Below are 23,844 nucleotides of genomic sequence, written 5' to 3' on the forward strand. Positions count from 1 at the left end.
TTGCAATTAAAGTGGAAAAAAAGTATTAAAAAATTACTTGACTATCATGTTTTAATACTTTCTGATCTAGCACAGACTGGTAAACTCTTCTCTTGTACAGCTTTAATAATACTTACTGATAAAAATCTGCCTCTTTTGCTGCTTCTTCACACCTTTTCAGTGTCTTGGTGTGTTGATTCTGCAGAGACTGTAGGTCTGACATGGCCTTCATGCACTGAATCTTCAGCCTTTCATAATCATGATTTGGTTTTGGACTAGGCCTAGCATGGAAGAAGAATATGAGGTCAAACATCTGCTACCAAAGAGAGTGAAAAATTACTATCCAATAAAAAAATGCTATCACACAACTGTTGATACTTGGGTTATATTATGCTCTAATTTAAATACTGAACGGTTCACATTAAGATGCAACTCACCAAAAAAAGTCACTGACTTTAACCTGTATTTCTTTTATGCTGAGATGTAATATCTAATAATGGGATCATTTTGTCGAACTAGCCAAAACCAGGATAGAGTGTGCATGTACCCCTCCTCTGAGCAGCAGGATTACCACACAACAGAACAGTCACTCGATGCAAGAACAAGTCCATCACAGCACACTCAGCTTTCCTGTGCCACCGTGTCAAACTCTCAGTGACAAAGCACAAAGCTGCAGTGAGAGTGGGGCTGAAAAGAGGCTGCCAAAGTCAACTGCGGGTGTGTGGCCACCAGGGCTAGAAAAACCTCACACAGGCAGCAGCTTGTCTATAGCTCCCTAGGAAAATCAGTTAGGGTTGAGAGAGAGACTTCCAGTGGGACCCCAAACATATGTCTGTGCCAGCAGAAATTAACTTGTTTGACTAATTAAGCTTGAATTAAAATAATATTACCAAGCCAATCTGCTGAATTACATACCTGATTGTGTGTTACCATGTTCTTCTAAGCTACTATAAAGGATTGAGAAAACATGTCAGAATCTGCCTCACATTTCCATAAGATAACCCAAATTTTGTTTAAATAATTATTAGGAATCTCCAGCACAACATAATCTCCAACAAGGAGTTTTCAGCAAACTGAATAGAATCAAAGTCAGTCAAAGAAAAATTTTGACTCAAATTTCTTTTATTATATCAGGATGATATAATAAAGGACAGGAGAAATTTTCTGAAATAATCTACCTTGTCAAGCAATTGACCAACATAGATTATGTCTAGAACATACGGTATTTGTACATGATACCTTTATTTGTAGATTAATTAGATTTCTATATCATGCCAGAAATTGCAGCACTAAGTTTCTAGAAGAGACTCTAAATTGAACGGTTCCTCCTCTATACAATTACAGAATTTTTGCACCATTGAACTTTCTAGTTTCAAAATGGAGCTTCTGCCAGCTGTCCCTGTGTCATCTCCTGGGTCTCTTATAACACCACAAGCAAAGAAAAAACAACTGAAGTAATTGCTGAAGTAATATCAATATTACTATTTAAAAAACTCCCACAATAAAACAAAAAAACCTAGACCAAACCTGAATCTGAAACAAAAACAACCAACCAGATTAAAAAACAAAAAAACGACCAATAAACATATGGAGACCATGGTAACAACACAACTTGGCCAAACTGCACAATAAGGAAGGACCAACAATGCCACCAATAATATCCTGCACTCTATCTCCTCTACATGAAATAAAAACCACATCGAAATCCAAGGCCGTATGCTCTACAGTACAATTTCAAGGCTTTACGTCTAAGCAAGAAAAACAGGAATGTGAAAATGAGCAATACTGGCCAGAAGTCAAAAATCAAAACTGTTGCATCAAACAGTCCATTCAAGTGTTTGCATTGGTTCACTCTTGTTTAAGGAACATCACCACAGTTTTATGCTAAAATGCTCCATAAAAATACAGAAAATTATGATTTCAGTATAGAAGAGGTGTCAGTTACTTTTTTGGAAACAGTCAGATATTAACAAAATTTAAAATGCTAGTGTCAAAGGTCCCATTGTTTTTCTGATATTCATGCAAGACCTTCTCTGTGCTACAGTGGAACTACCCTGACCATAAATCAAGGCCACAGAGAAACTGACATTTACACGTACCTGATGCTGACATAAAAACTAATGCCAACCACAGGTCCAAGTTTGTGAGCAATGCCTACCTAACTTGCAAATCCAACAACAATTACAGATTACATATGAAACAGTCTCTTCTCAAGGGCAATTTCCAGGGGTTTTATTTGTGTTGTAGTTCTCTTTTACTACTACATAAGTTATAATGGCGAGTTTAAGCCTCTGAAGTGCAACTTGAGCATACTAAATTATTTGGTCAGGTCTCTGCTTAATCACCACCACACATGCACATACACAATCCCTGTCAATCCACAAGCACAGCATGAGCAATTCTTGCTCCTGTCCAGCAGGATGGCATATGTTGATCTGATTCAGTGCATCTCAATCTACTGCTGTGGCGCCTCTTCCACTGCTCTAGACTCAGTGAACATGTGCTTTGGAAAACAGCTCTCAGTTTTCAATGCCAACTGTCACACCCAGCACAGCCCAGGCTACGAATGTGTCGGGAGCTGCAACTGTTTTGAAGCACGTCAACATGACGTGTCAAGATTTGCCTCTGCACCACCTGTGTTTGGTACAGCCACAGTTAAAGCTGCATACACAGCCAGGAAAACAAAGCCTGGATAGTAAAAGTCACCATCGACATAATGATCTCTCAGCTTTCACACTTCAGCCTTAACAGTTTGCCATGTCTGGTTTTTGACTCCTGGAAAGCTGAAGATTAGTTTTATATGAGGAAAGAATGCAGAACAAAGTAAAACAAATACCAGCAAGATTTAAAAAACCAGAGATGTGTATGGGGATGGGAGAAGTTGCTTTTACACTAAAGGAAGAAAATGTCAACTAATAATCTTCATTCATTTCCCACTCTCCAAGGACTACAAATACAGTGTTCATTTTGATGAGTTTTTCTCGAATCTGCAAACATTTATGTTTTCTACAACATACAAATTCTACACTGGAAGCAAAGGATTGATTTAACAAAGAGAAAACTAGGGCAGTCTAGAGGACAGCTCATCAGAACTTTATTAATAGCATCATGGATTATGTAGATTATTGTGATCTATAAATCCTCAGTGCCTAAGCTCTAGTAACTTCAAAAAAGAAATCCCTCTATATAAGTAAGCAACTGGAAGCTATTCAAAAAATGTTGACATTTGACAATCTTTTCCTCTCCCATCACCACAATACTTTGAGACCATTAGACAGCAGATGCTCTTAAAGTAGCCCTCAGAACTCACAGTGGGAGGAAGGGGGTATTGAGATGAGTAGCTATGGAGTTAATAAAATGTCCAGATTCTCTCAGTTCCAGTTGATTGGTTTAAATATTGACCTTATCTCATAAGGACAAAAAGTTTAATTAACTACCTGACCACACACAGATGATAGAGTTGACTAAGCTACAAACAACAACAAAACATGCAAGTTCAGAGAAGCTACGCATAATGACACCACCTCCCAGAAAATCTGTTCTTCACTCTTATTTCACATTCAGTTGCAACTTTTTTCCAAGGTTTAAATATATTTATACTGCAGGCACAAAGTACCTGCTCAGTGTACCCAGTCACAAATAAACATTTGCAGATCTTTAACCCTCTAAAATAAACCAGTTCTACTTCCTACTCAGTAAAACACTTATTTACAATTACCTCACACTCTGAGTACTATCTTCCTCACATGTCAGCTCTCAAATTAGAATGAGCTGCATAAGGCTACCAGCCATTAACTGACTATGAAGACATGTTATTTTAATTTGGCAGCACCCATAACTTCTCAGTAAAGAAGAGCTCCTTACTCTCAATATATTTCTGTTACACAGTTCCCTAATACATGTATACCAGAAAGCTTATCTTTTAAATAACACTTAGTCCACTCAACAGAAATCCAAACCTCTCTCTCCTTGCAGAAGCATAGGAATAGCTAAGAATTTCTTCCTCTCCGCATTTTTGTTATCCAGCCAAGTATTCAGAGCTATTTCCCTTTCTTCTCTCAAGCTTTCAAAACATCGAATGTTTCAATTCAATTGCCTTCTTTCTTTTCCCACAACAAAACCCAGGAAGCCTAAACAACTTGTTTGTTTTCTTCTTCCAACATGATGAAACCTACTTCCCTCACTCCTACAGAAAAATTGCTGGACAATGTGAGAATAGGCATTCAACAGGCAGCTGTGAAACCTGGATGTGGTCACCCACCTACACAACCATCACCAGGATGCAAATAGGTTACAGCAACACATATACACTGCAAGCTCCTTAATGCTTCACAGGCAAGTACGAGTCAAGACACTAGAAAACACTACTGAGAACTAAATTAAAATGTTACATTTCCTTTATGTTTACCTGCAGTCATCGAAGGTTGACCCAGGAGACGAAAGTGCAAGTTGCTTGCGCAGCTCATCCCTCTCTCGCGTTACCTGACGGAGCTGATACAATACAGTCTCCAGCTTCTCGTTCATCTGTCTCGTGTCTATTACAGGGGGTGGAGATGATGCTTTACCAGTCGTACCTGTCAAGGAGATAAATAAATGGCAGTGAGTGAACTCCTCAAAAGAACAATACAACTTCACTGAAGAAATACCACTGATTTAAAAAATCCTGTAGTTTTGGTTGCAGAATCCTGTTCACAAATGAAATAAGTCGTGGAAGATTTCATTAGTGAGTTTAGAGAAGAGTAACTCCAGTCAGATCTCATGCTAGCAGAAAGGCCCTGTGCGCAAGTTCAGTTTGCATGAGTAGGTTCCTTATTCACTCATGAAGTTAAAAGTTGCCTAAAAGGAAAGGAAGTTTGCAGTAACAATTGCAAAGACCTCAGAAACTACCACAGTGCCAGAAGTCACAGACAAAAAGTTACTTCCAATAAAAGAAACATGTTCGTGCTTAAAAGAAAACAAAAGAAAAAAAAAAGGAATAAAATCCACCCATATCAACTCTTCTCCAGCAATGGCAAACTGCTACTGCATAGGGGGTCTTTTTCTCCTCCTTTATCCAGCAGCACAGACATCCTATTCTGCTATGTGCTACAGCAAAAATTTATTTTTAATGCAATTCTGTGCTTTTACACGTCACAATCTTCCAGACCAGTACATGAAACTGAAGATTTGATTTACCAACAAATCATGAAAAATGGGCTTCACTTTTAACAACATTAGCGAAAATAGGCACATTGCAATCACTGCAACTGGACTACACATTAAAGTTCCTCTAAGGGGCAGTCATATATTTGAAGCATTTTGTGAAGCTTTTTGATTCTCAGCTTTCCCAATACCAGAGGAGAAGATGATGCTCACTGTCTTCTCAGAGAATATCATCAAAAATATGTCATCTTCCACCCAAGAGATGAGAGTCTTGTATATTGCTTCATAACATGCTGACAACTAACTCAACTGTAATTTTAGTTCTGCTCATTTAAAATAAGTTGCAAATGTAGTTTTGCTCATGTATCTCTCAAACATATGAGAGCAGACTCAAAGATACAAGTCAGACAAAAAAATTCTAAAAACCATGTACATAATTACACAACTGAAACAAGTTGCTGATGTATGTATGATCTTGTTAGGTTATTATGCCTTATTTTAAATAATGAAGAAACAAAAGATAGAAGAGTAAAATAATGCTCTCTGATCACTGAATTAAAAAAGAATTTCAAATAATTTTTTCACTGAATCAAATTCTAATGACTTGCAAGGATTGCCTTTTTATCTCTAAACTTCATTCATTTACTGTAATTATGTAATGAGACTTTATGAGTGCAGACTGTTCTTTTAATCCAACTATTGCATAATAATGTATGCAAATACTCTAATAGTAAACTGTAGAAATAAAAACTGAAGGAAGGACCTGCACCCTTTGGAAAGACACAAACTCACATCACTCTGAAAAATTCTCAATAGAAGCTGTATTTGGGCTTTTTCTGTTACTTTGTTTCATTCCTATATCCAGATGGAGCCCATTCCTTTCTTTTAAATGAGAAACATTCTACATAGTTTTAATGTAAGGTTTTACAGAAACCAGTAATAATGCAAATTCACTATCCCAGGCTCACGATAAAGGGAATAAGGAAAGAAACAAACAGACAGATTAAAAAAGTCAGAATATGCATTCACTTGGAATAGTTTGGACACATCAATGAGCAAGGAATTTCTTAAACAAGCTGAAAGGTAAAGGCAGACAAACCAAATTCTGGTACTGGCAGGCTGCATGATCTTCAGTAAAGTCAATGGCAACCTGCACATGATCTCACTTGAGCTGACACATCAGAGTATGTGTTATAGAAAAAATCACCTTCTCCTCTTTACAGAGAAGTTCAAAAGCTTATGTCATCCTGGGGCTGTTTGCAAGCAGAAGAGATGAATAGGATGCAAGAGGTCATGAGGAAGGAAGGGATGAATCAGGAAAGCTGGTGTGCTTTATCTGGAGAAAAGAGCATTGGATTAAGTCATCCATCACAGTATCAGCATTACCTCCAGCAGCAGCAGCAGCCCCATGGACAACGTCCACTTGGCAAACCTACACCCGCACGCAACAGCTGCCCTGGGAATCTTGAAACACAGTAACAGCAGGCCAGAGTTATACTGTCTGCTCCTCCACCTCTTTCCTCCCCCAACAGCTTTGACCGGATCCAAGGGACAAACTTCTTCAAGAAAGGAGAGCATTTGTGCACACAGTCCTAAAACCATGCCAAACAAGAAAAGTCTGCTATGAATAGACAGGCTAATTAGCCCTAGAAAACAAGCTTTCTTCACTAATGTGAAGCATTCATCTTGGTACCACAAAGGGTTATATTTCATTAACTTGACAATTTTTACAAGTACATCAACAGATACTTTCATCTCTGCAATGACATTGTTGACACATAGTATCAGCCACAAGACATATTGCTGTTAAGTGCTGGAAAAACACAGATCAATACAATCCACTTCTTTCCACTCATCCTTAAAAGACGACGGTGAAGTTTATCTTTGCTTGATGTACTAACAGCCTTACATTTTCAATAGTTGTACAAAATGTCCTATAAAGCTTCAATCAGACTTGTGAATGCTTATAAAACAAACACCTTCAGTAAACACCTTTTTCATGAGAAAAACTGCATAGTATTTGTTTCCTTTAGAGGAACTTTTATGGCTGAATGCTAAAATCCTTTTATTGCATCTGACATCTTGATGCAGCAAAAGGAAAGTGACCTGTGCTCGCAGCTTTGTATTCTTTTTTCATCTGACTGCCTATTTTTTATAGAAGTACTTCCTTTCTGCATTTAACCACTCAAACTGGTCTTAAAAAGTATAAGCCCAAAGGTAAAAACTCCATTATCGAAATCATGCCCCTTTTCAGTAACTCACCTGCTTTCTCAGACAATCTGCAGGATTTGTGAAAGGGCATTTATTGCATGTCCTGCCAAGTGCAACTCATTCATCTACTTTGATAAGCCTCACAACTCATTTTTGACAAAGCTGCACTTGGGTTCTGAGAACTCAACCGCTTGGGAGTCACTCCCTGGGCAGGCTCCAGGTAAGCAGCGCTCCCTCAACTCCTGAAACAGCCGAGAGCACAGTGACCACAAGGCAATACACTCCAAGTCCTGAGCATGCACTGACTTAATCTAAAAGCGAGATTTTTCAAGAATTCCATCAGAGGTTGTATGAAAGAAAAACCCTAAAAGCAGAAGCTGGAGCAATCATACCCTCTGTATTACAGCTCAAATGCTGGATTTCACAGAAACCACAAAGATCCACTATTGTAGCACATATCAAATATAATTCTTGATGATTAATCTGACAATGACTGAAGAGATAATATGTCCACACAGAAAAAACACACTTTAGTTAGCTTTATATTTGGGGATGGGGTAGCATATTTTTTGAACAATAGCAAAACATTTTAAGAGCTAATTTTAAGAAACACTACTAACATATTTGGAGTTATAATGAACCCATTAGTCTTGGGGAAATACACTCCTATCACAGATTCAACTAATTCAAAAGGCAATCTGTCACCAGCTAACAGAATTCCTGAATTTTACAATGATTTTTCTTAAACTCATAAATTTATGCCCCTTCTTGCTTGAAAATGAACAGGAGAGTACTCATTGTACAGTCAAGTCTTTTTCATTGTTTTCTTTCATAAAAAATAAGATCAGCAGGGATGCTCAGAATATTATTTCTTTATGGCCTTGTAAATCATGACAGAAAATGTTAACAAATACTGGCAAGATGTATTTCAAAGCATAATCAACAGGATTTCTCCCCAAGCTAGGGAAGCAGTGAACAATAAAGACTTATGCCTGCTGTAGCAAAATGCATTCTAAATGAATTATTGTTTTTCAATAATTTATGAGGACAAGAACAGGATTACATATCAGAAATTTTCATTTAGATAAATTTTTTCAGATATATCTTTTCAAGTGGCCTTGAAACAGCAGAGCGCACAGAACAGAACTGCATGCAGGTAAAATAAAACATTACTAAAAATCAACAGCAAAACACTGAGGAAAGGAAACTAAAAGGTAAAATAATGACCTGTGTAAACAGTTTCATCTCACAGACAGAAAAACTAATAGGTTATGAAAACAGTGAGGTTCATGCAGCATGCAAGGACAAAAGCATGGGTAGCACTTCAGTATATTGTTTTAATGCAGAATGTAACAAGCTAAACAAAGCCAGCAGCATCTAAAACACATTTTCAACTTCAGTAGGTTTAAGACTATAAGAATTGAACAGTGGTTCTAGAAAGGTCAACGTGAAAGAGAATCTACAACCTAATACTCAAAAATAGCAGTGTGGTAGGGTGGGGAAGGGCAGATATATCAATATGAAAAGCACTTGCAGAACTTTGCTGAGCTAAAATACAACTGAGAGTAAAATCTGTTACTGTGACCAAGTAAAATACAGCTGAAGCTTCTGGGTTTGAATACATGGTCACCACCTGGCTCAAACCCTACCCTTGTCAGGCTTACAACTCTGTGCTGAAAGCATGACCTACACAAAAGTGTCCATTCTCAACCCCAGGGGGACAGTGACTATGGTCACCTGCTGCACACTGACCAACGGGGTGAGACCCCCTCCAGCACTCAGTCCCTCAAATCATCCTCTGAGCAAAGTCAACTAATTGTTACTGTTTCTTTTTTTTGAAACAGAGCAGGGCGTCCACAGTAATCTTGAGTACCTCCGAAGAGACAGAAGCTGAAAAAACCCTGTGCATGATTCATGTCAAACCACAGCTGCCTGAAAATGGGACACCAAAGAAGACAATGATAATACAGTAAAGCTATTCAGAGTGCTTATTATTTAAGAGGAGATGGTTACTAACACACACACTGAAAATGAGTTAGGTTAGGGATCAGTCCCAGAGAGAGCTACATGGTTCATGAACACAGTAAAGTAAGAAATTCAAGTTACTTTAGGTGTGTGGAAGAGAGTGTTCATTTCCCAAATTAAGAGTCTTGTTCCCAGTAAACCAAATGGGTAGTTTCCTACATAGGAAAAAAATAGATACAACGAGGTTTAATTCAATCATTCAGACCAAATTTTACAGGAAAAGGACTTCTGAACAGAGAGACTAATTAGTGAGGAGGTGGAAGGTCGAAGCCAATTACTGTAGTTGAGAAAAGGACTGATGTGGTGTACCAGTAGTGCTGGTAGTACCTTTTCTTATTTATTTATGGCCTTCCAACAAGTGTTATATTATCACTTGTTCCTTTGTCAGTATGTGTTAACTGTTGAGGCATCTTTACCAAATATACACTTTGTGTCAGTTAAAAAAAAAAAAAACAAACAAAAAAAAACAAACCCAAACCAAACCCAACCAAACAACAACAAAACAGCAAGAAATACAATGGAGATGCCAATGGGCTGTCAGGAGGGAAATAAATAACTCTTTCAGGCAAGGACAGAGTGTTTATCTTTGACTGACAGAGCATCATAAGCCACACCTGCAACTGAACAGTTTCTGTGAACAGTGAAAACAATTACTTTGTTATATACAGCTGTAGAAAGTATGAAGCAATAACGTGAAATCACAACAACATGAAAGGACATTTGTCAGAACAGCCAACAAAAAATGGGGAATCAAAGACTAGACATTGTTGGGAAGGAAACTGATGGGAGGGGAGTAGTTTGCTTTGGAGTAAGAATTAAGGCTCTCAGATTAAGCAAGTTGAACTTGAATTAGTGAAAAACTAACTGGTCAAAGTTGGACAAGCTTGGAGAAAAAAATATATATGACCATCTGATGGCTGCAAGAAAAAGGCATAAAACTGTAGAGCTAATAGTGGTGTTTGTTACAGACTGCTACGTCCATGGCAGGGGGCGGCGAAACTAGATGATCTTGAATGACACTTCCCACTCAAGCCATTCTATGACTCTGTGCAAGTTCCCTCAGGAAAATGTAGCACAGTGATGCGAACAGAGAAGAGCAAGAAAAAAAATATGTGATGAAAAAGTGGTACCATTTGCAAAGAACTGAACACCTGGAAAGATAATAGTGTGTTAAAAGTTAAAAGGTGATAATATGCAATGCGGAATGAAGGGGATACAAGATGGACAGCTGTAATCAAAACAATGCTGAAATCTGGCTGTGGAAAGAAGAAATTTATACGTGTGAAAAGATGAAAGGTTTTCTGCAGTCCAAAAATCTTCTAATTAGGAACTCAGTATACTTTCAAAGAATGGAAGAGGACACAATGCCTTTCTGTGAAAATGTCACAATAAAAACAATTCCAGAGGATCTTCACAGAGCCATAGCCTGTCTCCTGCATACAAACCGCTGGGTTTCATTAAACAACATTTCTTAAAAACAAATAAACCAAAACAAAATCCAAACACCTGTGCATTGAGAAGGGGAGAAAAAACTCACCTTTTAAAGCACTAAAGGAAAACTTTAAAGCTTCATTATGTTACTAGGAGAGGTAAAAAATGGATCGATTCTAGAAACCATACACGTGTTGTAGCATCAAATGTCAAATGATTAAGTGCACTATACAAATTGGCAATTTCTTTTTTATTTTTCAGAAAGAGGGTCTTGATTCTGGGTTCTATTCCTCACCATTATCATGACCGGTCAAGTGAGAGACTAGCCAGCTACTGTCACATATAGATCTGTTACTGGTTTTGATCCCATTCCTAAGTGACACTGTTATTCTGTGCTTGGCATAACAGGCACTGAATCTTCATACATAATTATTCTGATGTCAGAAACACAGGATTGTAGCTCCATTCAAAGAGTTTGCTGGGCATGGGGAGGAGGCAGAAGAAGGATGCTTCTATTTACACACAAAGACCTTTGTCATTAGCCAAGGGCAAAGCTAAAGGAAATACAGAGAGAGACCCTGACAATGTAATGGGGATTTGCTCCTTTGACGGGATGAAGGTGGGGCTGAAGAACATCAATGGTATTACTATTACAGCAGTTTATATTGGACCTCTTTTGGAAATAAACTGCAAATATTTACTCTCTATACCATCAAAACTATCTATTTTACATGTATAGCATGAACTTTATTAATACATGGGAAAGAAAAAGAAGTAAGCAAAAGAGAAAAACTAAAATATTGCCATCTAAATGAATTTTGAATAGTGAGGAAAATATGCAAGAAAAACATGCCATCACTTAGCATTTTTATTTACATACAGATACAAATGAAAAAGGCAGATACAACTACAAAGGAGTTTGTTCTCCAAGGCTGCTAACCTGTTGTTACATAAGTGGGAAAACTGGCTTCCACTTAACTGCTTAAGCTACCACATGTACCTGAGGATGGAAGTTCATTCTTCTTGCACTTCTCATGCCCTGCAAGCCCATATAAGCAGGAAAAGAGAAAAAAAAAACCTTAGACAACCATCCAGTACTTGGCATAGACTTGCTCATCTCTGAGTTATACTATGCAAATGACATCACTCCCTGCGCTCCTCTTGTACTGACTATGAGGCTGCTGCTGACTGAGAGAACCCCAGCACACCCATTTGTTCCCCATGCAGAAGCTGCTGACAAAGTTCATCTCTGCTGCTGCTCTCCACGCTTGTTGCACTCTTCGCTTTCAATGAGAGAATCAGAACTACAAATACACCCAAGACTTTGGCAGACCAGGGGTTTAGAAAGTAATAAAATGATATCATTTCATCTTTCACTTTCCTTTTCAAATCCTAACACCATGCTTCATTTATTTGACTGGGACTGAACCCATGTTCTCTTAGAAGTATCTTTTAAGAACAACTATCTTAGTACTATTTAAGATTAGTTCTTAGATTAGGGTCGTCTTCTGAAAAATAAGGCCAATGTTAATATACATCAGCTTCATAAATTAACTCAGAAACCCAGGATAACTGTAAAACATACAGCATCATCTCCATTTCACAACTTCCTGGCTTACTTGGAGGTATTTCAGAAAAAAACATTTAATTAAGAATGCTGGCAGCAGAAACCATCCCCAGCAGCAATGATGGTAAGGCTGGGAAGAGAAAATAAAGCACAGGGACATACCCTTCTCCCTAGTTACATTTACAAACTATGGAGTCCAAAGACTACAAATGAAAGATTGTATTACCTCTTCGAATAAGCTGATGCTGCGATTAACTCCCTGATGATTTATCTGGGCGTAATAAGTGGCACCAATACTTTTCTTGTTTCTTCTGAAAAGTCAAATATGCCAATCTGTTTCTGAGCTTCTTGACAAACAGAAGCAAGGTATTCACTGAAAGCAGTATTTTAAACTCAGGTATAATAAAATAGATCCTTATCTGTCCTAAGAGGAAGCTCTATGTGAATGGGGAACTAAAAATATCCATTTATATTCATGCGTACATATAACTATAAATATCAAACTGAACATATTCTAAAGCTTACACTGTCTCCAAACCATGAGCTATTTACTTTCTTTCACTGATGCATTCATTTCACAGGCTGAACTTACCACTTCCACCGCATAGAATTACCCTTGTGAAAATTATTTCAAAGAGATGGGGACAAAGTGGGGGGAAAATGCATATGAAATTCCTCAAATCCTGCAGCACCTCAGTATTTGTTGGGATTCCATTCAAAGAGGTCATATGAAGCCTTAGGCGCCCTGGCATGCAAGTGGTTGTAGTTATGATGGTTTGTCATTCAATAAATTAGTCAGTGTTAAAATAATCTGACTGCAGCTTTGAAGTGACTTGCAAACACGTCTATTAGGATATGTTAGTCATTAAGCAATTTTTCTGCTGATACTACATCACCTAAAAAATATTGTCTGTTGCACAACAAGATGTGAGAGTGAGAAAAAGGGGAAAAAATCATACTCATTAATAATAAGTCTGTAACCACATCATAAAATAAACATGCCAGCTTCAAACAAAGAATTCCCCTGGCTGTTAATTTATTAAATATTAAATTCCTAACTCATACAAATCATTTGAATAAAACAAAATTCTGGAGGATAGTAGATCACAAGTTTTGTTTAATAGTAGGGCACTTAATTTTCAGATTATAAATAATTTTGATCACTGCACACTCCAAAGTCATGTATGAGTTCTGAGGAGAGCTCCTTATGTCAAATGCACAAATCCAAATTAGGTACAACCTTCAATATCTTAAAATACGAACAAAATAGGTTTTGGGAAGGAACATACACACACACCTAAAAAAAACATTTAAGTGTACTGTTACATTTTAGAATCAGAGACACGGAACTAGAAAGGATCACTTGCATTTTCTCCTATCTTAGCCATCACTTCATCCCATTATCCCACAAACTTACTGAATTTCACCTCAGAAGAACTTCCTTCTTTGGGAGGTTCCCTTTTGAGTTTGGTTGCCCTCAAAATTTCTGAGCTCCTTTTTTCCTATTTCCAGCCCCTATTTTTTCATAGCAAATTACATCTATCCTTCCTTCAGGTAACAGCATACAAGTGTGATCTTGATTAAAATCAAAGTAACATGTCACAGCTTCTCCTGTTTCAGCAAATAGTTCAGTCAACACTAAGATCTTGTTCCTGCATGCTGGAGTTAAAAGTTTAACTCCATGATTGCAATAGACGTCTACTTACATCCTGTAAGTCAACTGACTTGCCAGTGCTGACAAGGAAGTCCAAAAATGCCTGACACATTCCCCATCCATGGCAAAGGACTTTTACAGGGATTTCATGATACGAGATATTTGTATAAGTAAAGATGAGGAAAACTGACACCTAATGGAGCCATTCCAAGATCATCTTGTGCACAGAACACCTCTAATAATGTTTCTTTTACCTCTATTTTTTCCTGAATATTTTGTCTTTCCCAATGATTTTAAAGACAGAAATACATACATATAAACACATCTACATATATTTTTATATGCACAGACTTGCATGAACCAAACATTTCCATTTTTACATCATTTTACTAAGTACCTCAAAGCATAGTTACATCATTTAATGTATCCAAATGTAATAGATACTACTGGCAACAACTGCAGTCCCTCATGAAGAGGCTTAGCTTGCACCGCACAAAGCAAGTAGACTTTTTCCTCATGAAGATGGATGGTTACATCTTATAGTTCAATTTCATTGATTTTATGACCAGAATCCCTCTACCGTTCCCAGAGGAAACCTTAAAAACTTGTTCTCCCAGCTCCCAAGACACACTCTGCAAGTTGTTATATTAATACTTTACTCACCAATGCTGCTCAGAGAACTGCTGCTTTCAGAGTCAGAAGGCATTATGGACAGTACACTGTAAGTAGACCCTAAAATCAGGAAAATAAATATAGTATTACTTTTTTCCCCCTTTTCCTCTCCCTAAACCAAGCTAATGATCCATTTCCTTGATACTGTAGATGCCAAATTAGAGAGAACACACATCACTGAAACATAAAAATCTAACAGGCAAAGTATAATTTGTAAATGAACATTGCACTGTGCACAGAGTAGAAAATCATTTTCTATGAAACAGCAAAAATTAGTTCAGCAAAACACTGAATTAATACATTAGTTATTTCAAATACACTGAAAATAAGAGTTTCATGTCTGTAATAGGAAGACTATGCATGATCTCTGTGACAACAGCCATAATTTATTTTGATTTCTTATGGTTTTACATTCACCAACTCATAACTTATTGTGTAACTGATTTGTATTATCCTCAAACCTCATTCAGACTTAGAAATTTCATTTCATATGTAAACAAAAATTTGCTTACATCTCTTTGCAGCTTTCAGTATCTAATCTTAAAAGCAAGAACCCACAAAGCAGCAGGTTTTTTCATGTATTAATAGATTAACAGACAGAGAAGCCTTTCAATTTAGCTATTTCAGGAGTATGCTAAATTGTACTTACCAGAAGAACTAGAAAAACAGGTCCTACTTCAAAATATTAACTAAACAGCTCCCCCTTCCCTCATAGACTGGATAAATACACGACAATAAAGACAGGGAATGATTATGTGCAAAAGCCATTTGAAATATGGTCCATTTTCAGCACTAGCCAGGATGTGAGACCTGTCCTCACAAGAGCCAAGCTCAGACAGTTTCAATACTTCTAGAAGCTGGCTTTCCTACAGCCTCTCCTTATTATAACCCAGTATTTCATTGTTCCTTTCTTCAGCTTCTTTGAAATAAAAATTGAGATTATCTGTATGGATTTACCTTTGAAATAGACTGAAGGAAAGACAGGCTAGAAAATAAGACAGAAATCCTAGAGAAAGACATGACATCTGTAACTATCACGGTGTTAGATGAAGGAAAGGCAAGATGTGATAAAATAATTCTACTAATAACACATATGACAAACATGCCACTGACATAGTGGCTGTTTAATGAAACCCTATTTCATTAAAGCTTTTTAAAGGCAAAATAATTTCTGCATTAATTTTATTCAACCTCTTTGTATGTTCTAAACTTGCATGATTTTCAGTATTTCTTGCAGTCTGGACTTAGATTAGGAAAGCTGAAAAAAACAGATCAATATATTAAGCAAAGTAGGACATCATTATGACAGACAACATGTACTGAGATTGTAGAGAAACTGCGTGAGATCAAGCACAACAAGATCTTGTGCCAAGAAGTGACACTTGATTAAGCTCAGCAATTTAAGACAAAATTGCCCAGTTCCTGTAAAAGATTACATAGAAGTAAATAAAATTGTACTGATTGTTAGTGGTTTTCACTTTTAAGAGTGAAGAAAGAAGACTCAAAATCTCATCATCTTAGCTGATGTCACTTTTATTTATCTTCAAAATGCACTGATCCTCTCTGCCTTCTTTTCCTGCATTACACGCCAGAGCGAGGACTTAAAACAAGTTAAAATCTGCACCCCTGGAATAGAGAGAAAGGTTTTTGTGAAGCTGAATTCGTCAGTGGAGAAATCTGACTCTCCATAGTGATGTTCTTAGAACGTTAGATCAGATTTGTAAATGAAAGATCTGGTATACATGGCATGTTATCAAGAAAACCTACAATTGTGAAGAGGGGAGGAATCATCCTACTCATTCATAATTCCTCATTTCCAACAACAACAACCAAAAAAATCTAGTAGCATTTGTCTGGTTTTGCTTTGTTTTTAAACTACACACGATATGAGTTCATTATCTGTAGCATGTGCCACCATTGCCATCAGAAGCAGTTGCATTAGAAGCAATAACCAGAGGACCCTACACGGCTTTCACAACATTAAAATTCATTTGTAAGTACGGTACTGAAACACGTCCATCAATTCAATCCAAGCTCAACTGGCATTGCACTTGGCACATTCTGCTTGATCAAACCAACAACACATCATGCCAAGACAGCACTCCCCCATCTATGGGATGCCTCCTCACAGAAATGAAAACACTCAAAAGCATCTCAGCAGCAATTCAGAGATAAAAAGGCACAAGATAGTTTTCACAACAAAAGGCACCAGAACACCCTGTTTATTCATGAGCTACACAACCATGGTATTTTTAGAAATTTCTTGCAAAACCACCACCCCCTCAACAATATGCCACTTTATTTCATATTCTTAACACTTTCTGACTGTCCATCTTGTCACATGGCACAAAAAATAAGCTCAGAACAGTAAACCTAACAAGAAACCATTAATACTTTCTTGGGTAAATGTTGGAAGTGCTTCACACCTAGGACTGCACAAGGCTTTCACCATACTTCTCCAAATATTTGACTTTAATATTTTTCTACTAGCATTCATCTTGCATACTGAAGTCCCACAGTATTAAAACTTGTTACATTTGATCTCAATTCATTGATTTATAACAACTGCTGACATGTTCCTGAAGTTCAAAATTACAACCTGAAATTACAGGATTCTAAGAAACACAGCAGAACCTACTCTTACTTAAAATTAAAAACAAGGCCAAAAACCAAACCAACAACAACCAAATAAACAAAAAAACAAACCTGTCTTTTAGAGATACATATTCATACAGAGAGGGAAAATACCACAAGCATCCTGTCTTTGCGTGGCAGGCTTGCTTTCTTTTTCACTCATCCAGACATAAGCTTTGGATCAGTTCCTGGCTGTATTAAACAGCTTTAGCAGAGCACAGGGATTTAGAAACTGCTACAGTATATACTTGAGAACCTCAAGAATCTAATTTCCTTCTATTTTCAACAATCAGAGCAAGCCAAATTTCTTTAAGTTTTTACTGCCTTTATTAATCAGATAACAGGAAGACTACTTAAACCTCACAAATTCAGGAAAGGAATTAGTTACTTAACTGTGGAAGCCACCTCCAGGGACAACAGAGAACTGTGTGCCAGTTTGCCTTCATCTTATACTCAACAGCCACACAGAAACAGTGACAAGTATTTTCCTTGTTAAGAGATACATGATGGCAGATGGGGGAAAAAAGAAAGGAATGTAAGACAGAAGAGTTACATGTCCTAAGAAGATACCGACTATCTAAATCAGCAATATCCTCATCAGCAATGCCAAATCTAGATTGATGGAAATAAATTATTCACACAAAATTAAAATAGAACATTTCTCTCTTCTATTTTTCTAATTTCTGAATTGTGAAACACCACATAACACTGCCCATCACCAGTACTTCAAGGAGGGGCTAAAAAAATCCAAGTCAGATAATCTCAAAGTAAAGACTCCAAAACAAGCTTGCACTTGATACCTGTTGTAAGAAAGCAGTATAAAGGCTAAAGTATGACACATTCTAGGACATTATTGAACAACTTCTGAGAACAAACACACTGTGTTCAAATTTCATTACAAGGATATAGGCTGACAGTCACAATTGCCAACCTCTCATCCTCCTCCATACAAATACATGTACATACACAGGCTCTGCTCATGGCTCTAAAGCACAGTCTATCCAAGCAGACTGTAGTAGCAAATTAAGATATATAAAATTTATTACACATATGCTTTCTTTCAGTCCACCAATTCTTCCCCCCCTTATCTATAATTCAAAGAAGGCTATTTTATTTTCTAAACTTCACTATATTAACTAAATGTGTAGAAATAAGAATTCCCTCAGATACACACCTCCCCCACAGCCAAAAGAGATGAGTATACAGAACCTGCTTCAGTGCATGAAGAACCAGGGGTTTATTCAAGGAGCATTAGTTGTTTCATCCCACAGGATGGGGAGCACTCTGACCTGATACACACAGCTCTTTGAGGATCCATCTTTGAGGACTGCATTTAGATCTGCAGTATGGCAGACTCCTACATTAACAATGTTTTCTAACTAGAAACACTTAGCTCACTGTAGGACTCAGCCTGGAAGGAGCACTTGGCCTGAACAAATCTTTTACTACACGTCTGTGTTTAGTGGTGATTTAAATAACCCTCCATTCTCCCCAGCAGCAAATTTCCATTGTTAATTAAACTCTGTTCTTCTTCCTACCTCCCTTTCCAGTGCAATGACTGCCAGCTGACTCAACTTCTTGCCAGCAAATCATTTTTCTGATGGAAATCCAATGCACAGGATGAGAGGGCAGCATGACAAATACTGTTTTATCCATATCTCCATGCACCAAACCAAACTGACTTTGGCAGGACTCCTACCTGCTGGGGGGGGAGCAAGAAAGTTTGATTAAAACTGGAAATGACCCAGATTGCAATATTCCCATTGCCTTTTCAAGCAAAACTGCCCAAGGAGCTTAAGACCCACATGGATCTCCCATGCTCTGTCTGTGATGCTGTTCTTTTCTTGGCAGCCCATGCAGCCAGGTTTGTCAGAAACCACAAGACATGGTTGTTTTTTGCATGTTGTGCGACATTCAGATGCTAAATTCTGACCTCATACAAAGATTTCAACTGGTTATTTGCTTCCATCCATGTCAAAATTATTTGAGATGTTTCACAGTCATTTCCCTTTAAGGATATGAGTAACTCCAAGAACAAAGGTACAAACTTAGCAGTGACTCTTCCTCATCTTGTTTTAAACATGGCTTTATTACTTATTCTGTACACCTATTTTTAGGATGCCATGAAAACTAAATGAACACTAAATGGCTTTTTAAATAACCAAGCAGCTAAAAAATTCCTGTAGTATTATTAACTGTACAACTAAGTGCTATATTTAAACTTTACTTTAAATTTTGTAAATAAATCAAAGTAACCCACCTAATCATGATTGTAAATAGGCCGTGACATTAAAAAAATACTAAATGGAAGAACAAAGGAAAAAGAAACTACAGGTATTCAGAACTGCAGGCACTGGCATTCAAAAGACTATAAATCTTCCAGGTAACAAGGGAAGCAAGAGTTAACTCCTCAAGATTAGCCTCTTAATGCATCCAGGCCTCTCATTAACTCTGCATCCTGTAACTGGGTACTTCCTCTGCAGAAGCAGCTGGGGGCATGCCTGGAACTGTGGGTGACTAGACCAACCTGAGCTTTTCGCTAAAAATTCAAACTTTGTCCATAATAAATAAACATAGTGGTTCAAACTGGTTTTTTTAGGACACGTCATCAAGAACACACACGTACCTACACCTATTAATAAATGTAATCTAAATATAAGAACTGATCAGCTTCAATAACAGTACAGTTAAAGTCACGTCACTTTCCTACTCCAAAGAGACTTTCAAAGAAGGGCAAAGGGGTTTATGATAGTGATAGCTTAGTCCTGTACAGCATGAGAATTAGACATATGTGGAGGAAAGCCCCTGAAAACAAACATAACTGCAATCACACCATGGTGTTGTGCTACTTACAGCTCACAGAAATAAAAAGGCCCATTTAGGCCAGTCCTTTGTGATTCCAAGCAGAGAAGTAACATATCAAAGTCCAAAGGCTTTTCTCCCCCCTCAAGATACTATCTACCTTATCTAAATTCACACGTGTACAATTGAATGTTGTAAAGCTATCTTCTCTGAATATCCTGATTTCTACAGCTCTAGCATATTGACAAGGGCCAAACTTTTTTTTCTACCAAGAAATGGAACAAAGTAGTTGGAATGCCCTTCTCAAAATGCAGTCCCTTTTAGGATCCAAACACTAAACCAGGAACTGATTCAAGAACTTAGTTACACAATACCTCCTCACACGCTGCTCTCCATATTTAATGCTACAAATAATAACTGATTTAAAAAAAAACTTATAAGCCAACTGTTTGCTCTAACCCCAATTCCATACTTTTCTACAACTTACAAACCAACTCACTCCTACTGTTCACCAGGATTGCAAGAGATCTATCCATACAATCATCCAAATTCAGACTCTGTCAGAGAGAATACTCAACATGCCTCCTTTGAAATTCAAGTTATGTTGGGAGATTGGACTTCTTTCAAACCATGCATGTTTAGAAAAGGTGGTTCACATTACTGGCATAATGCTCAAGAACCCTCCTTTCAGCCTTGAAAGGAGATACAGTCCTCAATTCAATTAAGCCCTAAAAAATGATCTCTCCTTATTGCTCTTCATAGTGTGCTTCAATATTAAGCCTCTAATCAACCCTCACTCAGAGAAAAAAAAAAAGGCAATCAACAAGAGAAAAAAGACAGTTCATTAATAAGGTATGTCAGTGAAGGGCTTTAAACTCAACTTTGCTGTGTTATTACAATGGACAAAACTATATGCACTTTCATATAGAAGTGAGCTTGCATCCAAGCTTCTTCTGTCTCTGTTTAGAACAATTGTTACTTGAAATGGCAATAGAAAACATGTATCTAAGCTAAATAATTTAATCTAAATTTTCTTGTCTCCTTGGCAAGTTAATTTTTTCCCTGACAGTCTAGTTCATTTAAGATCACAAAAGTAAGGAAGAACAAAAAATACAGCTCTTATTCCTGTCCTAGTGCTGTAGATCAGGAAATCCTGCTGTCAGCAGTAATTCCATATTAAATACATATATATATATTTATTCTGTAGGCACAGACTACAAGGTTCTGCTCAGTAAAAGGGATGTAAGTCCCTGTTACCTACAGACTTGAGACCTAAGTCCTTTTCAGGACATCTGATACTACAGGAAGGTCATCAGAACTGTGTGAATGCTACTAGACACAAGCGCTGCACACAAAGGAACTGTCAAATCCATGGCAAAGGTACTGAGACCCCCTCTAAACCTAAAGTGGAGCAACTGTTCTGTGTATATCTATACAGGATCTTTCCAGAAATGAACCACTTTTCACAAAGCTAATAGCTTAACTAGACAGTCCCTGCAAGTTCCAAGGAGTGATGTTGACCTCAGAAGAGGGGCCAGAGAAGGCAACTGTATCAATATCAAATAAGAATATATTTGAACCACAGACTGTAGTTTTTCAGAAGACAAACACATAGATATAAAAAAGCAACCACACCTATGCTGTCATTCAAACAACACAATCAAGCATGTCCTCAAGTGCCCTGCTGTACTGAGTGATTATTACAGAAGTCTATTACCTGTGAACTATTTACAAAAATAGTTTGTTGCAAAAATCCCCAGGGGTGAACTTCATGCCTCTTCTGGTTACAGCTGCACCACCCACAAGACCTTCTACTCCCTCACCGGAGGTAACCTTCCGCTGTGATGATGGCAGCAAGAGTCTGATAACCTCCTCCACTGGCACAGGCACCGCCAGTGCCTGTGAGCCAACCTCTTCCTGACACACACAGGGAATACACAGAAAAACATTGCTTAAGCTTCCTGAAGGCAAAAGCAACACCTGTAACTAAACAGAACAAAAAGCCTTCTTTCCCCCAAGTGCCAGGGTGCTCATGCATACAAATGCTCTACCTGGGATTTAAGAGCAAAGAATGCCAGAAAAAAAGGAAGTCATCAGGAAGCACTTACGCTACGATATGCATTCCCTTTTTACCTCTTCTCTGCGGACATGAGTGCTGGTACTTTTCCTTATCTCTCAGTCATGGCAGGACGGGAAGAGACAATGTCCTCAGCCTCTGCTATGGCTCCACAGAGCCGGCAGAAAGACATGTGGTGCTTTGCAATGCTGAAGGAGTTTCCTTGCTTAGACATAGATATTCCTAGTAGCTTCTTCTTTTGGCTTCATCTTTTACAAAACATCTTCATGACAGACCTTGTTTGGAGACTAAATCCATTTTAGAGTCTAGAGAAGATTTCTCCTACATAGCTACGGCATCAATGTGCCAGATGGGCCTTTTACTTTTTTTTCCAGTTATTGTTTTGGGAGAAATCAACAGCAATTGTTGCAAGTCTAGCAAGTCATGGAGTGGGTAATGACTTATTTAGGACCTTTTAAGCCAATAGGTCTGGGTTACCAAGCAAGCCACTGCAGTGAGCTGGCAAGGAATATGTGGGAACTTGAAGTACTAGTGACAGGCAGGCAGATCTTAGTAAGGGGAGGATTTTTAAAACTCAAGATATTCACCATAAGAGCAACTGTAAGGGATGGAGGTGGGAGGGATGCCTGCAATACAGACAGACGAATACTATTGGCTTTATCAATTCTGGGAAAAGTTCTAAAGCTTCCGGCACTCACAACGTACCTACCAAAGACTGAAACCACATTCTGACCAGGAAGCAGGAGCAGTAGCATTACATGACAGCACACACTGAGCTTAATGGAGTGCAGCAGACCTCCCTGGAGTCCACGGAAGAGACAGTAGCTAAAAGTTCAGCAAATACACTTGAAGTCCAGAATGCTACTCCAAATGCAAATAAAATGCCCTAGTCCACTAAGACAGTGACAAGAGAGAAGACAAAAGAAAACAGGACTACAACCAAAAGAAGTGGACCATGGCATACTGGACAGAACAAGTCAGAGCTGTTGAGGGGACAAACAGTTGCCTCCTACCCAAGACAGGTGACTAAGCCAATAAACAAGCTTGGATAGCCACCTGCCTGTCAGAGGTCTGGTTTCCCCTTAACCATCTCTCACCTACATCTCTCAGAGCAGAGGAGCAGATAAGGTTACTGCCTCCCCATCAGCACCGCTTGTCAGGCATGAAGGTTAAGTGAGGACAGTTTTAACATTCAGGTTCAGCTAGTGATGCCAGCATAAAGGTGCCTTAAATAAGCATGCCAGGTGGTCAGGCATAACACTTTGCAACCTCTTCATTTAACCATATAAATGTCCGCATTTCACTGATTCCACATCAGCAATGGAAGAGGCAGTGAAAACTCTGTCCCCAAAGGTAGCCTTGAACAGGCTTTGCTGTGTAGGCTTAATGGCAGGCTTGGACACCTTTTCCCTACTTTAAGCCTTCAGAATATCAGCATTTTCTAAATCTTCCTCCTTGAACAGGTTCTGAAGATACTGGGGATATTCCAAAAGGAGATGGTGCCAACAAAAGCAGCTGTTATCAGGACTAAGTGTTTCATTTAGATTCCCATTTCAACAGTAGCCATGAGATCAGTGAGGTCAAGGGTGTGCAGGGGACAGCAAAAGCAGAGGGAGAATCACAGTGGTTTTAAAAGAAAACAAAAAAGGT

The 23,844-nt window shown here is 38.1% G+C and overlaps 1 protein-coding gene across 5 annotated transcripts in view; it reads right to left on the reverse strand.

Moving 5' to 3' along the window:
- The window catches only part of DLG5 (discs large MAGUK scaffold protein 5), a 97,439-nt gene that overhangs the window by 47,439 nt on the left and 26,156 nt on the right, over positions 1–23,844 (reverse strand). For 4 of the 5 annotated variants that reach the window (XM_071563445.1, XM_071563441.1, XM_071563440.1 and 1 more), the window contains exons 2-4: positions 14,673–14,741; positions 4,388–4,553; positions 117–260 (exon numbers count right to left, since the gene is read on the reverse strand). In XM_071563445.1, coding sequence (XP_071419546.1) covers positions 117–260; positions 4,388–4,553; positions 14,673–14,741 — 379 coding nt within the window. The remainder of the gene's footprint in view (positions 1–116; positions 261–4,387; positions 4,554–14,672; positions 14,742–23,844) is intronic. The other variant, XM_071563443.1, reaches the window with a different exon arrangement.

This window comes from Pithys albifrons, chromosome 9 (assembly GCF_047495875.1).
Source record: "Pithys albifrons albifrons isolate INPA30051 chromosome 9, PitAlb_v1, whole genome shotgun sequence".
Lineage (NCBI taxonomy): Eukaryota > Metazoa > Chordata > Aves > Passeriformes > Thamnophilidae > Pithys > Pithys albifrons.